General features: G+C 49.7%; 1 protein-coding gene across 1 annotated transcript in view; it reads right to left on the reverse strand.

Moving 5' to 3' along the window:
* PTH1R (parathyroid hormone 1 receptor) overlaps positions 1-21,612 on the reverse strand; it is a 255,353-nt gene that overhangs the window by 89,698 nt on the left and 144,043 nt on the right. Inside the window, exon 2 of the mRNA XM_073551148.1 lies at positions 13,786-13,882. Within this exon, the coding sequence (XP_073407249.1) occupies positions 13,786-13,882 (97 nt within the window). The remainder of the gene's footprint in view (positions 1-13,785; positions 13,883-21,612) is intronic.

Genomic DNA, 21,612 nt, shown 5'->3' on the forward strand with positions numbered 1-21,612 from the left:
GTGTGTGAGCCAGAAGAAATAGGAGGCTACGGCTGCCTGCCATGCGAGGGGAGTTCTAAAGAGAGCCAGCAAGAGGGACTTCAGTGTAACTCAGTACTGCAAGTACCTCAGATAAGCGCTAGGAAGGAGACTACACAACCCGTCTGCAGAGAGTCCTAAGTTGCTTCCCGGCTGATCAACTCCTGTTCCATCTGTAATCTGGACCCTGGACTGCACTGACAAAGCAAAGGAAACTGCACCCTGTTGTGTCCTTGCCTTCTTCCTGCAACCCCTTCAGCACTGCTACATCTCTGTGCCAAACACTGCACCCTCTTCCTCAACACCTATTACCACTGCCCTGGGACCACAGCTCTACCTGTGGGGAGCTCTTACATCTTGCTGCCTTATACCATCTGTCCCAGAGGATCTGCCTGCAGCGTCGGCTTAACCCCTTCATTGCCGAGCACCACAGGTGGCGTCACGTATCATCCACCTATAAATTTTACTCAGCTACATTTCACCTCTTTGGCATGGACGCCCAGGGCCACGGACCGGGTCACCGCCACCGTGACACATCCCTCTGAGACACCGGCCCCGCTCCCCGTTACTACCCCACTGCCCTGGCGGGCCATCCACTAGCATCTATGGGTGGTGGCATCATGTGGGGTGGGGGGCACAAAATCTCCCTCGGACGGCTAGGTTTGGAGCTATGGCTGGGGCCAAGGGCGGGGTAACAAATAAGAAAGAAACAGGAAATATAATTATAACAATGGATCACTTTCTATTTTGAACATTTTATGTTAAATTTCAACAAACACAAGAAAAAACTACAATTACTGGAGTGTTCTCTTAACCCCTTAGTGATGGAGCCATTTTGCAGCTTAATGACCGGACCAATTTTTACAATTCTGACCACTGTCCCTGTCTGGAACGCTTCCACAGATCCCGCTGATTCTGAGGTTGTTTTTCGTGACATATTATTCGTCATGTCAGTGGTAAAGTTTCTTCGATAGGACTATCGTTTATTTATGAAAAAAAAAAAATCGAAATTTTGCAATTTTCAAACTTTTAATTTTTGTACCCTTAAATCAGAGAGTGGTGTCACACAAAATAGTTAATAAATCACATTTCCCACATGTCTACTTTACATCAGCACAATTTTGGAAACATTATTTTTTTTTCTTAGGAAGTTATAAGGGTTAAAAGTTGACCAGCGATTTCTCATTTTTACAACACCATTTTTTTTAGGGACCACCTCACATTTGAAGTCACTTTGAGGGGTCAATATAACAGAAAATACCCAAAAGTGACACCATTCTAAAAACTGCACCCCTCAAGGTGCTGAAAACCACATTCAAGAAGTTTATTAACCCTTCAGGTGCTTCATGAGAACTTAAGCAATGCGGAAGGGAAAAATGAACATTTAACTTTTTTCACAAAAAATTTGCTTTGAAACCAATTTTTTTTAATTTTCACAAAGGTATCAGGAGAAAACGGACCACAACAGTAGTTGTGCAATTTCTCCAGAGTACGCTGATACCCCGTATGTGGGGGTAAACCACTGTTTGGGCGCATGGCAAGGCTCAGAAGGGAGGGAGCAACATTTGACTTTTTGAACGCAAAATTGGCTGGAGACCCCCTGATGTGCCTAAACAATGGAACCCCCAATTCTGACTCTAACCCTAACCCCAACACACCCATCCCTAATCTCAGCCATAACCCTAATCCCAACCCTAACTTTAACCCAACTGTAACCCTAATGGAAAAATGGAAATATAAGTTTATTTTATTATTTTTCCCTAACTAAGGGGGTGATGATGGGGGTTGATTTACTATTTTCTTTATTTTGGTCACTGTGATTGGACGTAGATCTCGGGGGGTGCACTGGGCATGTGCCCACCATTTTCTTCCCGGAAGAAGACGCCATTGGCCCGGAAGACTTCGTGAGGGATTGAATGTACATTGGAAATAACGGGGGGAATTGGGAGACCCCATTTCTCCCTCCTTTGATGTACAATCACATCAGAGGAGAGAGAAATTAAATGGAAATTCGGACTTGTTATTTTTTTTTTTTGCGGCCGCAGTTATTCCATGAATAACAGCGATCGCAACACCGGGGTCAGTAAAAAAAACAACCCGAATCATGTTCTCTGGGGTCTCAACTACCCCCAGCAGCCAATACTCCGGAGAAATTCCGACTCTGGGGGGCGCTATACACTTATTCTCAGTGCTGTTAAGTGGCACTGAGGCATCAGTACCCGTAACTGCCGCCGTGAAAAGGCGTATCGGCGGTCGTTAAGGGGTTAAGGGTAAGTTCCCACGGTCAGTAAACGCTGCGGGTTGGATGCTGCACACATCCAACATTCAAGAAATCCCGTGTCCACTATGCGTGCGCCGGCGCCTGGTGACAGGTGGTCACCAGATACTGATGATGGAGGAGACGGGCGGTCACCAGATACTGATGATGGAGGAGACGGGCGGTCACCAGATACTGATGATGGAGGTGATGGGCGGTCACCAGATACTGATGATGGAGGCGACAGGTGGTCACCAGATACTGATGATGGAGGAGACGGGCGGTCACCAGATACTGATGATGGAGGTGACAGGCAGTCACCAAATACTGATGATGGAGGTGACGGGCGGTCACCAGATACTGATGATGGAGGCGACGGGTGGTCACCAGATACTGATGATGGAGGAGACGGGCGGTCACCAGATACTGATGATGGAGGCGACGGGCGGTCACCAGGTACTGATGATGGAGGAGACGGGCGGTCACCAGATACTGATGATGGAGGGGACGGGCAGTCACCAGATACTGATGATGGAGGAGACGGGCAGTCACCAGATACTGATAATGGAGGTGACAGGTGGTCACCAGATATTGATGATGGAGGTGATGGGCAGTCACCAGATACTGATGATGGAGGCGACGGCCGGTCACCAGATACTGATGATGGAGGCGACGGCCGGTCACCAGATACTGATGAGGGAGGAGACGGGCGATCACCAGATACTGATGATGGAGGTGATGGGCGGTCACCAGAAACTGATGATGGAGGAGACGGGCAGTCACCAGATACTGATGAGGGAGGAGACGGGCGATCACCAGATACTGATGATGGAGGTGATGGGCGGTCACCAGATACTAATGATGGAGGAGACGGGCGGTCACCAGATACTGATGATGGAGGTGATGGGCGGTCACCAGATACTGATGATGGAGGTGACGGGCAGTCACCAGATACTGATGATGGAGGTGAAGGGCGGTCACCAGATACTGATGATGGAGGAGACGGGCGGTCACCAGATACTGATGATGGAGGTGACGGGCGGTCACCAGATACTGATGATGGAGGTGACGGGCGGTCACCAGATACTGATGATGGAGGTGACGGGCGGTCACCAGATACTGATGATGGAGGTGACGGGCGGTCACCAGATACTGATGGTGGAGGAGACGGGCGGTCACCAGATACTGATGATGGAGGTGACGGGCGGTCACCAGATACTGATGATGGAGGAGACGGGCAGTCACCAGATACTGATGATGGAGATGATGGGCGGTCACCAGATACTGATGGTGGAGGAGACGGGCGGTCACCAGATACTGATGATGGAGGTGACGGGCGGTCACCAGATACTGATGGTGGAGGAGACGGGCAGTCACCAGATACTGATGATGGAGATGATGGGCGGTCACCAGATACTGGTGGGATTTACATTTCTCTTCTGTCACTTTATAACTTTGATAATTGATAAAAATAAACTATTAACCCTTCTAATGCTGTAAGCTTCTTACTCTGCAGCACTTTTTCCACCAGCATGTGACACTTCTGCGCAGTGCTGTGTGACCTTCAGTCCGGGATCTGTATGCCGCTCAGCTGTGCCAGCATCAATCAATCTGATTCTCGGCGTGGACTGATCATCACCGGCCGCGGTCTCGGTCTCATGGACTTAAAATCACATTTGTAACAATGAACGAGACTTTCTGCCGGATCCTCATATCGACCCAGGAGACAAAAGAATCCACAATGTCAATACTGTATCACAGAGGAGAGAAGACAGACGCCGCCCGATGCGACAGCGACAACTTCACCCGGAGCGAAGCTGCAAGATTTACTGTGATCAAAGCGGGAGCAGAAAACCAGCGGAAAGGCGGCTGTCTGTGCGGCCGTAAGGGGGCAGATAGGAGATATGGCACAAGGACGGACATAGCATTGGGGCCACCTGTGCAGCCACTCAGGGGGCAAAGGGGTAGAAGGACCAAAGCAGGGGGCACAGTGCATCATGAGGAGCTGCTGGACTGCAAAGGGCCCATATACTGTTCCTGCACAGGGGCCGCTCCTGATCGAGACCACCACTGTCATGGAGAATCCGTACTGTCAGGTGTGCAGTAATATGAAAAGACAACTGGGTGTTACACTGTATCAAAAAGGGGACTACATTGCTCCCCCCATCCTAATGGTGCAGATAATGACAGTGCTCCTGACAAAAGGGAAATCTGGGGGCTTCTTATCCATGGAGGGGGTCACTCACAATGTGTGGGGGCTTCTCATCCATGGAGGGGGTCACTCACAATGTGCGGGGGCTTCTCACCCATGGAGGGGGGTCACACAATGTGTGGAGGCTTCTCATCCATGGAGGGGTCACTCACAATGTGTGGGGGCTTCACATCCATGGAGGGGGTCACTCACAATGTGTGGGGGCTTCTCATCCATGGAGGGGGTCACTCACAATGTGTGGGGGGCTTCTCATCCATGGAGAGGGTCACTCACAATGTGTGGGGGCTTCTCATCCATGGAGGGGTCACTCACAATGTGCGGGGGGCTTCTCATCCATGGAGGGGGTCACTCACAATGTGCGGGGGGCTTCTCATCCATGGAGGGGTCACTCACAATATGTGGGTATGTGGGAGCTTCTCATCCATGGAAGGGATCACTCACAATGTGTGGAGGCTTCTCATCCATGGAGGGGTCACTCACAATGTGTGGGGGCTTCTCATCCATGGAGAGGGTCACTCACAATGTGTGGGGGCTTCTCATCCATGGAGGGGTCACTCACAATGTGCGGGGGGCTTCTCATCCATGGAGGGGGTCACTCACAATGTGCGGGGGGCTTCTCATCCTTTGGGGGTCACTCACAATGTGTGGGGGCTTCTCATCCATGGAGGGGTCACTCACAATATGTGGGTATGTGGGAGCTTCTCATCCATGGAAGGGATCACTCACAATGTGTGGGGGCTTCTGATCCATGGAGGGGTCACTCACAATGTGTGGGAGCTTCTCATCCATGGAGGGGGGTCACTCACAATGTGCGGGGGGCTTCTCATCCTTTGGGGGTCACTCACAATGTGTGGGGGCTTCTCATCCATGGAGGGGTCACTCACAATGTGTGGGAGCTTCTCATCCATGGAAGGGATCACTCGCAATGTGTGGGGGGCTTCTCATCCTTTGGGGGTCACTCACAATGTGTGGGGGCTTCTCATCCATGAAGGGGGTCACTCACAATGTGTGGGGGCTTCTCATCCATGGAGGGGTCACTCACAATGTGTGGGGGCTTCTCATCCATGGAGGGGATCACTCACAATGTGTGGGGGCTTCTCATCCATGGAGGGGATCACTCACAATGTGTGGGAGCTTCTCATCCATGGAAGGGATCACTCACAATGTGTGGGGGGCTTCTCATCCTTTGGGGGTCACTCACAATGTGTGGGGGCTTCTCATCCATGAAGGGGGTCACTCACAATGTGTGGGGGCTTCTCATCCATGGAGGGGTCACTCACAATGTGTGGGGGCTTCTCATCCATGGAGGGGATCACTCACAATGTGTGGGGGCTTCTCATCCATGGAGGGGATCACTCACAATGTGTGGGGGCTTCTCATCCATGGAGGGGATAACTCATAATGTGTGGGGGCTTCTCATCCATGGAGGGGGTCACTCACAATGTGTGGAGGCTTCTCATCCATGGAGGGGTCACTCACAATGTGTGGAGGCTTCTCATCCATGGAGGGGGTCACTCACAATGTGCGGGGGGCTTCTCATCCATGGAGGGGTTACTCACAATGTGCAGGGGGCTTCTCATCCATGGAGGGGATCACTCACAATGTGTGGGGGCTTCTCATCCATGGAGGGGTCACTCACAATGTGCGGGGGCTTCTCATCCATGGAGGGAATCACTCACAATGTGCAGGGGGCTTCTCATCCATGGAGGGGATCACTCACAATGTGTGGGGGCTTCTCATCCATGGAGGGGGTCACTCATAATGTGCGGGGGGGCTTCTCATCCATGGAGGGGATAGCTCAATGTGTGGGGGCTTCTTATCCATGGAGGGGATCACTCAATGTGTGGGGCTTCTCATCCATGGAGGGGATCACTCAATGTGTGGGGGCTTCTCATCCATGGAGGGGATCACTCAATGTGTGGGGGCTTCTCATCCATGGAGGGGATCGCTCAATGTGTGGGGCTTCTCATCCATGGAGGGGATCACTCAATGTGTGGGGGCTTCTCATCAATGGAGGGGATCACTCAATGTGTGGGGGCTTCTCATCCATGGAGGGGGTCACTCACAATGTGCGGGGGCTTCTCATCCATGGAGAGGGTCACTCACAATGTGTGGGGGCTTCTCATCCATGGAGGGGGTCACTCACTTAGTACAGGGGCTTCTCATCCATGGAGGGGGTCACTCACAATGTGTGGAGGCTTCTCATCCATGGAGGGGATCACTCACAATGTGTGGGGGCTTCCCATCCATGGAGGGGTCACTCACAATGTGTGGGGGCTTCTCATCCATGGAGGGGATCACTCACAATGTGTGGGGGCTTCTCATCCATGGAGGGGTCACTCACATAGTGCAGGGACTTCTCATCCATGGAGGGGTCACTCACAATGTGTGGGGGCTTCTCATCCATGGAGGGGTCACTCACAATGTGTGGAGGCTTCTCATCCATGGAGGGGATCACTCACAATGTGTGGGGGCTTCCCATCCATGGAGGGGTCACTCACAATGTGTGGGGGCTTCTCATCCATGGAGGGGATCACTCACAATGTGTGGGGGCTTCTCATCCATGGAGGGGTCACTCACAATGTGTGGGGGCTTCTCATCCATGGAGGGGTCACTCACAATGTGTGGGGGCTTCTCATCCATGGAGGGGGTCACTCACAATGTGTGGAGGCTTCTCATCCATGGAGGGGATCACTCATAATGTGTGGGGGATACATTATACTATAGAGTCTGCGTATGGGGGATGCATTATACTATATAGAGTCTGCGTATGGGGGATGCAATATACTATATAGAGTCTGCCTACGGGGGATGCATTATACTATATAGAGTCTGCCTATGGGGAGTGCATTATACTATATAGAGTCTGCGTATGGGGAGTGCATTATACTACAGAGTCTGCCTACGGGGGATGCATTATACTATAGAGTCTGTGAATGGGGGATGCATTATACTATATAGAGTCTGCCTATGTGGGATGCAATATACTATATAGAGTCTGCCTACTGGGGATGCATTATACTTTATAGAGTCTGTCTATGGGGAGTGCATTATACTATATAGAGTCTGCCTATTTGGGGATGCAATATACTATATAGAGTCTGCTTATGGGGAGTGCATTATACTATAGAGTCTGCCTATGGGGGATGCAATATACTATATAGAGTCTGCCTATTTGGGGATGCAATATGCTATATAGAGTCTGCCTATGGGGAGTGCATTATACTATAGAGTCTGCCTATGGGGGATGCATTATACTATATTGAGTCTGCGTATGGGGGATGCATTATACTATATAGAGTCTGCCTGTGGGGGCTGCATTATATTATAGAGTGAACGTGGGAAATCCTTTGGTTCCCAGCACACCGGCCAGAATTAGAGGCGTCCGGTATATAGAACATGTTGTGTCACTGCCAACGATAAGAAAACCTCAATCCTACAGATTAAGCTGCGATAACGCCTTTCCCATAGATTGAGTCTCCGGGATCTGACGTGGTGATGATGGATGTCGGCCTCTTGTTCTCTTCCTCTATTTATAGTAAAATGATGGGGGTGATTATAGACATATAAGTTCTGCTGCTTCCTGTGCAGATTGTATAGAGGATACATTGTAACCAGTGGCTGACATATTGTATCCATATGTTACTGTAGTGGGAGATTTAGGTTACAAGTTTTTTTTCTGATTTACAGACCAATAAACAGAAATACACGGGCAGTGCATCAATATCACGGCCGGCGCTGTCTGCGAAGCGAATGGAAGCAATTTACAGCCGTCAGAAAAGAGTCACGGCTAGAAAATGAGAATAACCCAGACACAAGTGCAACTCTCCCGACTCCGTGCCCCGCTCCGCTTCATTTATCTGCAGATTTTACACAAGAAACAAAACCAAACTGCAACTACTACACCCATCAGCAACCACAAACAACACTATACTGTAACTACTACACCCATCAGCAACCACAACCAACGCTATACTGTAACTACTACACCCATCAGCAACCACAACCAACGCTATACTGTAACTACTACACCCATCAGCAACCACAACCAACGCTATACTGCGACTACTGCACCCATCAGCAACCACAACCAACGCTATACTGCAACTACTACATCCATCAGCAACCACAACCAAAGCTATACTGCAACTACTACACCCATCAGCAACCACAACCAACACTATACTGTGACTACTACACCCATCAGCAACCACAACCAACACTATACTGTAACTACTACACCCATCTGCAACCACAACCAACGCTATACTGTAACTACTACACCCATCAGCAACCACAACCAACGCTATACTGCGACTACTACACCCATCAGCAACAACAACCAACGCTATACTGCAACTACTACACCCATCAGCAACCACAACCAACACTATACTGCAACTACTACACCCATCAGCAACCACAACCAACGCTATACTGCAACTACTACACCCATCAGCAACCACAACCAACACTATACTGCAACTACTACACCCATCAGCAACCACAACCAACACTATACTGCAACTACTACATCCATCAGCAACCACAAACACTATACCGTAACTACTACACCCATCAGCAACCACAACCAACACTATACTGTAACTACTACATCCATCAGCAACCACAACCAACACTATACTGCAACTACTACACCCATCAGCAACTACAACCAACACTATACTGCAACTACTACACCCATCAGCAACCACAACCAACACTATACTGCAACTACTACACCCATCAGCAACCACAAACACTATACCGTAACTACTACACCCATCAGCAACCACAACCAACACTATACTGTAACTACTACATCCATCAGCAACCACAACCAACACTATACTGCAACTACTACACCCATCAGCAACCACAACCAACACTATACTGCAACTACTACACCCATCAGCAACCACAACCAACACTATACTGCAACTACTACACCCATCAGCAACCACAACCAACGCTATACTGTAACTACTACACCCATCAGCAACCACAACCAACGCTATACCGTAACTACTACACCCAGCATCAACTACAACCAACACTATACTGTAACTACTACACCCATCAGCAACCACAACCAACACTATACTGCAACTACTACACCCAGCATCACCCACAACCAACGCTATACTGTAAGGCTATGTGCGCACGTTGTGAATATGCTTGCAGAAATTTCTGCGTGGTTTCTGCATCTCTTGGCAGAAAACGCAGTTGAAAATCCCCGCTTTTTTATGCATTTTTAATGCGTTTTTATAAATCCATAGAGCTAAATAAAGATATATTATTTAAAAAAAAGAGAATTGTGATGTAATTTCCTTGTTCAACCTCTACACACACGAAACAAACATAGGTGAATATATAATGTGTATATAAAATATATTTACCAGCTCAAGGTTTTCATAACCAGCAGAGGGAAAGCAAACAGCTGAGGGCTGATTTTATATTTCTGGGAAGGAGCCAATAGCCATAAAGGTTCCCAGGCTATTAATATCAGCTCACAGATGTTTGCTTAGCTTTTACTGGCTAGTTTACAGGGGAACCCCAGAAAAAAAAAATTGAACCAGCCAAGCCTAGGCAGACAGCTGCAAGCTGATATTAATAGCCTGGGAAAAGGCCATGTATATTGGCACCCCTCCCCCAGGCTAAAAACATCAGCTCTCAGCTGCCCCAGAAATGGCACATCTTATTAATTCTGGCACTTAGCCTCGGTCTTCCCACTAGCCCTGTAGTGGTGGCAAGTGGGGTTCATATTTGTGGGGTTGATTTCACCTTTGTATTGTCAGGTGACATCAAGCCCATGGATTAGTCATGGAGAAGCATCTATAAGACACCTATCCATTACTAATCCTATAGTTATGTGGTAAAGACACAGCCAGAATAAAGTCCTTTATTTGAAATAATCACACAGACTCCTTTATTGAATCTTAATTTACCATATTTACTGAACGCCTAATCCACAACGCCCTCGTCTCCTGCAACAAAAATAAAATAATAAACCAACATATAACACTATCCGGTCCACTGTAGTCCATTTGCCGCGTGTCCCACGACGATCTCACGTGTAGAACAGTCACATCAGTAGATGTCACCGCTCTACCCAGCCTCCAGCGATACACTGTAGGAGTGATTACCTCCTGTCAGTGTATCACTGCACTACCGTGAGAGTTCACTGGAGTTCATCAGCTGATCAGCTCCAGTGCTCTCACTTATGGCACTGCTGCGTGGGGAAGTTCTCACACAGCGGTAGTGCTGTAAGTGAGAGCACCAGAGCTGATCAGCTGACAAACTCCAGTGAACTCTCACGGTAGCGCAGTGATACACTGACAGGAGGTAATCTTTCCCACAGTGTATCGCTGGCGACCGGGTGACATCAACGTGGGACACTTGTTACTAAATGGACTACGGCGGACAGGGAGTATATGTTGGTTTATTATTTTTGATTGCTTGCAGGAGATGCAGACGTCGGGGATTAGGTGTTCGGTGAGTATGTATATTGTATGTGATTATGTCAATAATTTAGATTTTTTTTTTTACAATTGAACTCAGGAGCCGGTTGATGAGACTATTCTCCCGTCATTGGCTCATGCTGTCTGAGAGAGGCAGACACCCGCACACACACATATTCCCCTTCTGACATTTCCTTTTCTGCAGCTTTTTCGGCAGCAAATCTGCAAACCTTTTTACACCTGCGGTTTTGCTGTGGATTTTACTGACTCAATGGAAGTCAATGGGTGCAGAAACGCTGCAGATTTGCAAAAAGAATTGACATGCTGCGGAAAATAAAACACTGCAAATAAGGATGGAAATTTCCGCAGCATGTGCACACCAATACAGGAATGCCATTGATTAACATTGCTTCAGTAATCACTTGCGTTTTTGGAGCATTTCGTGCGGAAAAAACGCTGTGGAAGCGCATCAAATCCCCACCGTGCGTACATAGCCATACTACTACACCCAGCATCAACAACCAACACTACACTGCAACTACTACACCCATCAGCAACCACAACCAACACTACACTGCAACTACTACACCCATCAGCAACCACAACCAACGCTACACTGCAACTACTACACCCATCAGCAACCACAACCAACACTACACTGCAACTACTACACCCATCAGCAACCACAACCAACACTACACTGCAACTACTACACCCATCAGCAACCACAACCAACACTATACTGCAACTACTACACCCATCAGCAACCACAACCAACACTACACTGCAACTACTACACCTATCAGCAACTACAGTAGGATAGTATGACTTCCATACAGGACTTGCACTGCTGTCATGTGACTCATTTCCATTTATTCTTCCCTTCAGTTTATAACCTATAATGGATCCCCCCCCCCATGTCCCATCCCAACCCCTCTATTTCTCCAAGACTCCTCTTTCCCTTTGAGACTCCTCTGTCCCCTCCAGACCCCTGTAGATGCATGTTGGCCTGAACCAGCTGTTTAACAATGTCCTCCATCTCTGCACTGTGCGGCAGACTTTATCCAGAACATACAACTTGCTGGATTTTTGTGCCCGCATTCTCCACCATATGTGACCGCTTAGGAGATTCGCTCACTGGATCATCGCCGTCTCATAGGTCAGATTCGAATTTCAGACACTTCAAAAACAGGTCACACCAGGCAAGTCTGAAACAACTGGCTGTAACCAGTTTTATTGGTCTCATATATGCAGTAATTCAGCAAAAGCAAAACACAAATGATACAAAACATAATCCTACTGGACATCCAGACTCAAGACGAGTGGGGCCAGTGCACAAGATCCCAAACAACTGCTTTTCCTCATACAGCAGATCTCCCAGGATCACAGAGAGCATTCTGCCTGTAGACCCGCTGTCATCTTATTCTACCCTGGAGCATTGAAGGGGACACAGGGGACAAAAGCCACAATCACCCTTAATGGAAATGGGGAAAATACACAATTCCCTGCTACCAAACTGCACGACTGGATAATGTACACAGAAAAACACCGGAACTGAAATGTCCCATCGCGCACCATACGCCGGGAAATGTCCCATCGCGCACCGTACGCCGGGAAAGTCCCATCGCGCACCGTACGCCGGGAAACGTCCCATCGCGCACCGTACGCCGGGAAACGTCCCATCGCGCACCGTACGCCGGGAAACGTCCCATCGCGCACCGTACGCCGGGAAATGTCCCATCGCGCACCGTACGCCGGGAAATGTCCCATCGCGCACCGTACGCCGGGAAATGTCCCATCGCGCACCGTACGCCGGGAAATGTCCCATCGCACACCGTACGCCGGGAAATGTCCCATCGCGCACCGTACGCCGGGAAATGTCCCATCGCGCACCGTACGCCGGGAAATGTCCCATCGCCCACCGTACGCCGGGAAATGTCCCATCGCGCACCGTACGCCGGGAAACGTCCCATCGCGCACCGTACGCCGGGAAATGTCCCATCGCGCACCGTACGCCGGGAAATGTCCCATCGCGCACCGTACGCCGGGAAACGTCCCATCACGCACCGTACGCCGGGAAACGTCCCATCGCACACTGTATGCCGGGAAGCGTCCCATCGCCCACCGTACGCCGGGAAATGTCCCATCGCGCACCGTACGCCGGGAAATGTCCCATCGCCCACCGTACGCCGGGAAATGTCCCATCGCGCACCGTACGCCGGGAAATGTCCCATCGCGCACCGTACGCCGGGAAATGTCCCATCGCGCACAGTACGCCGGGAAACGTCTCATCGCGCACCGTACGCCGGGAAATGTCCCATCGCGCACCGTACGCCGGGAAATGTCCCATCTCGCACCGTACGCCGGGAAATGTCCCATCGCGCACCGTACGCCGGGAAACGTCCCATCGCGCACCGTACGCCGGGAAATGTCCCATCGCGCACCGTACGCCGGGAAATGTCCCATCGCGCACCGTACGCCGGGAAATGTCCCATCGCGCACCGTACGCCGGGAAATGTCCCATCGCATGCCGGGAAATGTCCCATCGCACACCGTACGCCGGGAAATGTCCCATCGCGCACTGTACGCCGGGAAATGTCCCATCGCATGCCGGGAAATGTCCCATCGCACACCGTATGCCTGGTCTTGATGCAATGTTTATTGTAATACAGCCGTGTATACTTGCAGTGTCATTGTATGTAGTAGTAGCACTGCTGTATACACCTGTAATATTACCGCCGTGTAAAGGTAAAGTGGCTACTTTCAGCATCTGCCAGTGAAGACGTTAATAAACCGTTCCTTGGCCCCTCTACTATCGGGCCGTATCGGGGTCTCACCTTGTGGTTTAGACTTCAGGTGTTGTTCGCACTTTCCTTTCGCTAAAAAGAGCAGGTAAATCTGTTCCTCTTTGGTGATGACGTCGTCCGTATCCACCTGCAGAAAGGAGAGAAGATGTCAGGATTCAGACTTACAAGTCCCCACAGCCCTGCTCTCCTGAAATGCTCTGTGCTGCTGGACAGCAGCGTCTCGCCCTGGCTGCTAGACAGCCTCTGTTCAGTGACAGACTCAGACAGTCCTGGAAATGGCGGCTGCTCGATAGTCGAGTAGAGAGTAAATGTAGAAATGATCAGGAAGCAGCGAGACCAAGATCGAAGAAGAGGTCGATGGAGGTTTCCTGCGCATTCTCTTATACACTATTAATCTGCTCCGTGAAGAGGGAAATGCTGAAATGTAACGAAACACTGCGCAACGCAGAGCGCGCACAGAGGAGCCGAAGTGCACGCCGACCTCCACAGCTATATACTATACACTGTATTATACATTGCTATATACTGATGACAGAGGCGACGGACAGTCACCAGACACAGATGACGGAGGCGACGGGCGGTCACCAGGTACAGATGACGGAGGCGACGGGCAGTCACCAGATACAGATGACGGAGGCGACGGGCGGTCACCAGGTACTGATGACAGAGGCGACGGGCAGTCACCAGATACAGATGACGGAGGCGACGGGCGGTCACCAGGTACAGATGACGGAGGCGACGGGCAGTCACCAGATACAGATGACGGAGGCGACGGGCGGTCACCAGGTACTGATGACAGAGGCGACGGGCAGTCACCAGATACAGATGACGGAGGCGACGGGCGGTCACCAGGTACAGATGACGGAGGCGACGGGCAGTCACCAGATACAGATGACGGAGGCGACAGGCGGTCACCAGGTACAGATGACGGAGGCGACGGGCGGTCACCAGATACTGATGACAGAGGCGACGGGCAGTCACCAGATACAGATGACGGAGGCGAAGGGCGGTCACCAGGTACTGATGACAGAGGCGACGGGCAGTCACCAGATACAGATGACGGAGGCGACGGGCGGTCACCAGGTACAGATGACGGAGGCGACGGGCGGTCACCAGATACAGATGACGGAGGCGACGGGCGGTCACCAGATACAGATGACGGAGGCGACGGGCGGTCACCAGGTACTGATGACAGAGGCGACGGGCGGTCACCAGATACAGATGACGGAGGCGATGGGCGGTCACCAGGTACTGATGACAGAGGCGACGGGCAGTCACCAGATACAGATGACGGAGGCGACGGGCAGTCACCAGGTACAGATGACGGAGGCGACGGGCAATCACCAGACTCTGCAGCATTTATTTCACCTCTGCCTAAGAATTTTGCACAGTATAGTATATCGGAGGTATATTTTGGGGGGATAGGTCAGAGGTGTACAGTATTTGGGGGTATATTTCATGAGTATATATTGGCAGTATATATCTGGGGGATATGTTGGGGGCTTACATCAGTGTCTCCTAGGGTAGCAGTCGTACATCATTGTGTACAAGTCAGTGTTGACTGCAGAGTCTCGCTGTATAACACACGGTGCACATTTTTATTAGATGTTGTATAGTTACATCAGTGTTCGCATGATATATGGGGGCGACAGGGGCCCATGTAACCAAATTATGGGGTATCTAGACAGAATGACCCCTCAAAAATATCACAGTGGTAAAATGTGGCCCCCCTGTGATATACTCCAGCACGAGACACGTCACAACTCTGTTGGGTGTCCTGGGACCAGGGGCTCCTTCCCTGTCCATAACACTAGCAGTGCCCTAGCTCGCCCTGTTCATCAGATTACTTCTGATGGTGAAGATGCCGGGGCCATGTACCTTAGCTCCTGAATCCGCCTTCAGTCTGTACCCTTCCCCTACTTGGGGAAGAGGGGAGCAGTAGTGTACCCTAATACACCAACCAGTCTAACAAGGTAATACGAACAGGGGAAATGGAAAATACCAAACACACAAATGTACTCACAAATACAACAGAGGAATGCATCGGGGAGTGGAGGTTGGGGTTAAACCAAAGTAGAAGAAGAAAGGGAATTATCACACACCCAAAACAAGCAACAGGTACAGATAAATCCACCAAATGCCTTCTCCAATAACCACCACCAACCTCCAGCCATGCAGCATAAGCTAGCACTGACAATGAGTACTAGCCAGGGTCTAGATTATATAGGAGATGGGAGGGGTACAGCTGAGAGCCTTAATACAGGAAAGCGTCCAGGAGATCTCAACTAAGCAGATTAACCCCTGAAATGCTAAAAGAAATTTACACTATTTAATATGCATGTGAAGTGCTTCTAACCCGTGCAGGACTAGGAGAAATCAGACGCTGCGGTCTTCTGGCTCATCTCTGTCACGGTAAACCTGTGACAACACATATACCGACCTGTAGATCAAGGGTGACTCCAGTCAAGGCAACATTAACAAGACCACTTCCATGTCCCCCAACATTAGAGAAACGAACTGAGCCAGCTGAAAATCAGCAGGACATCAGCTGTGACGCCGAACAGAGCAGAAGAGAAGGAGCAGCTCTGTCAATGTGCACACTTTGCGCAGCATGAGCAGAACAAATCAGTAATTTGCACACTCTGTGCAGCATGAGCGGAGAAGGTCAGTAATGTGCACACTCTGCGCAGCGTGAGATGAACAAGTCAGTAACGTGCACACTCTGCGCAGCCATTCACAGGATGACAGGAGGAATTATAAGAGCAAGCGTTGCAGCAGGGGCCAGGTCGTACTGCGGGGACACTGCCCTGTATACAGGACGGTTGGAGGCTATGCCACTGCCAGGTAGAGGATGATGGGGTTGTCCGGAGGGCATTCTTGCACCAGTGCAGACGAATACGGCTGATCAAAGCAGCATAGAATCCACACCACCACGACAAGGTGACCCGGTCAGGACCCGAGCTCTAGTATCTCACCTCACGGTGTCAGCAGGGGGCAGAGCAGGACCCAGACAAGATGCACAGCCCAAAACTGGGGTGGGGGGTGCCCCTATATGTGCAACGTACAAAGAAGTACAGTAAGATGGAGAGATGGGACGGCACGCTGAGGTTCTGTATGTTAATGGTCGTAGTGTTAATGTGCACCTACACGCTGCAACTAGTCCCTTGCACCTTGTACATACAGGTGCTCATCTCCTCCTTTTTGAGCTGTGCATTTTGTCTATATAGCGCTGTCCATGGGCCTGTGTGGAACGATCAGGTTCTGCTCTTGCCCTGCTGACACATAGTGAGGCGACTTGCTAGTGCTAGGACCACCCCGATCGGGTCACCTTGTCGCGGTGAGATTACTTTTACACTTCTTTGATCACAATAGTGTCACCTCCATCTGTCTCTTCCGTTAGTCACATGTATCACCGCTCAGTTATCTACTTCCTGCAGGGGATTCGCTCCTTCTGTTGTATCAGAGACATGCAAAGTATCAGATCTGGAGATTTCCTTATCCTGTGATTACACAATTATCTCCACCGCGACGATGACTGCGGCCGATGATCTGCCCACTGACAGAATGAAGGTCTCCTGCCCGAGATAAGATGGCCCTGGGCGGTCTGAGGAAACATTGTCCGCATGCAGAAAATGTAACGCAGCGGACGCTAAGAGGACGGATGAGCCACGGGGACCAAGTATCTATATGGCAGCACGCGCTACTCTGCGTCCTGGATGAGACCTCCCATACAAATCTATGGGCAACATCAGACCCCGTGCGGATCATCTGAGCAACACCCGATTATTATGGACGCATTGTGATTAATAACTGAAAGTGATCACATACAGTTAGGTCCATATATATTTGGACAGAGACAACATTTTTCTAATTTTGGTTCTAGACATTACCACAATGAATTTTAAACAAAACAATTCAGACACAGTTGAAGTTCAGACTTTCAGCTTTCATTTGAGGGTGTCCACATTAACATTGGATGAAGGGTTTAGGAGTTTCAGCTCCTTAACATGTGCCACCCTGTTTTTAAAGGGACCAAAAGTAATTGGACAGACTAAATCATTGTAAGTAAAATGTTCATTTCTAGTACTTGGTTGAAAACCCTTTGTTGGCAATGACTGCCTGAGGTCTTGACCTCATGGACATCGCCAGACGCTGTGTTTCCTCCTTTTTGATGCTCTGCCAGGCCTTCACTGCGGTGGTTTTCAGTTGCTGTTTGTTTGTGGGCCTTTCTGTCTGAAGTTTAGTCTTTAACAAGTGAAATGCTCAATTGGGTTGAGATCAGGTGACTGACTTGGCCATTCAAGAATATTGCACTTCTTTGCTTTAATAAACTCCTGGGTTGCTTTGGCTTTATGTTTTGGGTCATAGTCCATCTGTAGTGTGAAACGACGACCAATCAGTTTGGCTGCATTTGGCTGGATCTGAGCACACAGTATGGCTCTGAATAGCTCAGAATTCATCCGGCTGCTTCTGTCCTGTGTCACATCATCAATAAACACTAGTGACCCAGTGCCACTGGCAGCCATGCATGCCCAAGCCATCACACTGCCTCCGCCGTGTCTTACAGATGATTTGGTATGCTTTGGATCATGAGCTGTACCACGCCTTCGCCATACTTTTCTCTTTCCATCATTCTGGTAGAGGTTGATCTTGGTTTCATCTGTCCATAGAATGTTCTTCCAGAACTGTGCTGGCTTTTTTAGATGTTTTTCAGCAAAGTCCAGTCTAGCCTTTTGATTCTTGATGCTTATGAGTGGCTTGCACTGTGCAGTGACCCCTCTGTATTTACTTTAATGCAGTCTTCTCTTTATGGCAGATTTGGATATTGATACGCCTGCCTCCTGGAGAGTGTTGGTCACTTGGTTGGCTGTTGTGAAGGGGTTTCTGTTCACCATGGAGATTATTCTGCGATCATCCACCACTGTTGTCTTCCGTGGGCGCCCAGGTCTTCTTGCATTGATGAGTTCACCAGTGCTTTCTTTCTTTCTCAGGATGTACCAAACTGTAGATTTTGCCCCTCCTAATGTTGTGGCAATTTCTCGGATGGGTTTTTTCTGTTTTTGCCGCTTAAGGATGGCTTGTTTCACCTGCATGGAGAGCTCCTTTGACCGCATGTTTCCTTCACAGCAAAACCTTCCAAATGCAAGAACCACACCTCAAATCAACTCCAGGCCTTTTATCTGCTTAATTGAGAATGACATAACGAAGGGATTGCCCACACCTGTCCATGAAATAGCCTTGGAGTCAACTGTCCAATTACTTTTGGTCCCTTTAAAAACAGGGTGGCACATGTTAAGGAGCTGAAACTCCTAAACCCTTCATCCAATTTTAACAAAGAAGTCCATGTACTCTTACTGTGTCAGCTCCCAGCCCAGCAGACCAGAGAGAGTGAGAGAGATCCCAGCTCCTCCTGATTATATCAGCTGGACCCGTCAGGAATCAAAACCTGGATTGAACGTGTGGACGGGGAACCATCAGTCTTTTCCACGCTGATCACTAAAGAAACTAGGACCAGATTGCAGTGAAATAAACCGGCTTCACCATCAGTACCGGGAGACATAAGCAATGAAACGGGGGGAAACATATCTGTTTTCTAATACCTCTCCCCTTGGAACCTCACAGGACACATGGAGGACACACAGACACAAGAAACAGACACACAGACATGCCACACAGACGTGGTTTGTGGAACCACTGTGCCACTGACCACAGAGAGCCTGGAGGGGAATGACTAAGATCACCGGACTATTCACTAGAGCCTCTGATGGTGAGGTTAGACTTGGCTCCCGACACACGCAAGGTACCACTCCAGGACAGTCCAATGGAGGCGCAGCCTTTGGACCCAGAAGGACAGACTGGATGGAGCAGCAGGCAGAGTTCGTATCACAGTGCTGCAGGCAGGGTCTGCACCAGAGTCAAGCAGGCAGGGTCTGCACCAGAGTCAAGCAGGCAGGGTCTGCACCAGAGTCAAGCAGGCAGGGTCTGCACCAGAGTCAAGCAGGCAGGGTCTGCACCAGAGTCAAGCAGGCAGGTATGCAACCTTACACTACATAGACTGCAAAACAGGAAGGTTGCTCTGGCACCTCCCCAGTGGGGAGGAAGCAATATTTACATAGTGTCCCACAGCCACTGACTGGGGAGGAAATAGCAAGTGCATGTGCTTGCTCTTTAAGAGGGTGGGAGCGCGAACGTGTGTCCTAAGAACATGGCTAGAGGCCCGGCTGGAAGCATGCAGAACATGGGGAAGGGAAGAACTGACCACAGCATGGGTGAGTGAAGTAACACGCCAGAGACCCTGCCTGTTACAGCAGGGATCCGATGTGGTGATAACAAGACATAAGAAACAGACACACGGACATAAGAAACGGACACACGGACGACTATATGGATGAGAATCATCAGGAGTTTTCCAGTTCTTCTGCTCCTGATCTTAAACCATGGACATCGCTTCCGCTCAGGGGACGCTCATGGGTTGCCCTCCCAGGGCTGTGAGGTACTCGGTACCGGGCCCGATGAGCTTCAATGGGAGATGTCACGGCAGCTGGGACCCGGCCCGTGGCCCTGGGCGCCCATTGTAAAAGGGGAATGTTTAGTGTGCTTATGATGATTAGAGTTTATGAATGAATGAGTCGTGACGCCACCTGTGGTATTCGGCAATAGAGATGTTAAGCCAACGCTGCAGAAAGATCCTCTGGGACAGATGGTGTGGTGCAGCAGTGATGGTATAGCCCTCCACAGGCAGGGCTGTAGTCCCAGGGCAGAGTAGGTGAAGTGACACATAGATGGTGTAGTGTCAGGTGCAAGGGATGTAGCAGTGCCGAGCAGGTTGGCGCAGGAATAAGTGGAGGACACCAGGGCATGTAGTTCCAAAGCTTTACTCACAGTCTGTTGTGGCACAAATCTAATAGATTTTTGGAAAGAGGTTATAAGCTTAGGGACATCAACAAAGGTTATAATAGGGCGACCAAAATGGTCAGACAGGGACTCCTGTCGTATAAATCTAACACTATCTCTAATAGATCTCATGTTAATGATACAAAACTACGTTTTATAGCCACTTTTAATTCTAACTGGAGACAAATTCAAAATATCCTTTCAAAAACTGGTCCATCCTTTTGACAGATAGCGATCTAAAATATCATTTACCCCCGACCCCATCCATCACTCGGAGGAGATCACGCAATCTTAGTGATGTGCTAAGAAAACGTCATTATGTTCCACCTAAAGCGAGTCCTTTTCTCTCTGGCAGTAGAGGTCCACCATGGGGATCTCTTCCTTGTGGTTCTTGCTCTGTATGCAAATATATCCCTAAATGTAGACAATTTCTAAATGACCGGGGGGATAGGACATTTAATATTGTCCACCATATCCCTTGCAACACAGAATCTGTTATCGATCACCTCGCGTGCCCCTGTGGTTTGATATATATAGGTGTGACCACTAGAGCTCTTCAGGTCAGAATCCAGGAACACGTGAGGGATATAATTAATGCAAAGAAAGAAAAGGAGGCAGTGCAGTACCTCTGTGGCGACTGAACCCTCGGGGGCGCCACACTCCGACACCAGAAAACAAGAGCTGACGAGTGACATTTCTGTGTGATGACAATGTGAGCCCACCGGCCACCACCCTACGACCTCCTGAGATGGGACCCCGTAGTAATGGCCGTCCCTGCGGTCGAGGACGCTGCACTATTCCATCATTATTTGCTCGCCATTGTGCGCGTTGTTTGTGATCTCCAGACGTTTTCGCCTAATTCATCAATTTTCATTTTTTAATAAGTAACACAATTTGGCGCCACTGTAACACTCTGCCCCTTGGAGTGGTTTTGAGCACAGCAGCTATTTCGGTGTGAGTTTT

The sequence above is a fragment of the Dendrobates tinctorius genome, unplaced genomic scaffold, assembly GCF_039654945.1.
Source record: "Dendrobates tinctorius isolate UK_male_01 unplaced genomic scaffold, ASM3965494v1 ptg000173l, whole genome shotgun sequence".
NCBI classification, from domain to species: domain Eukaryota; kingdom Metazoa; phylum Chordata; class Amphibia; order Anura; family Dendrobatidae; genus Dendrobates; species Dendrobates tinctorius.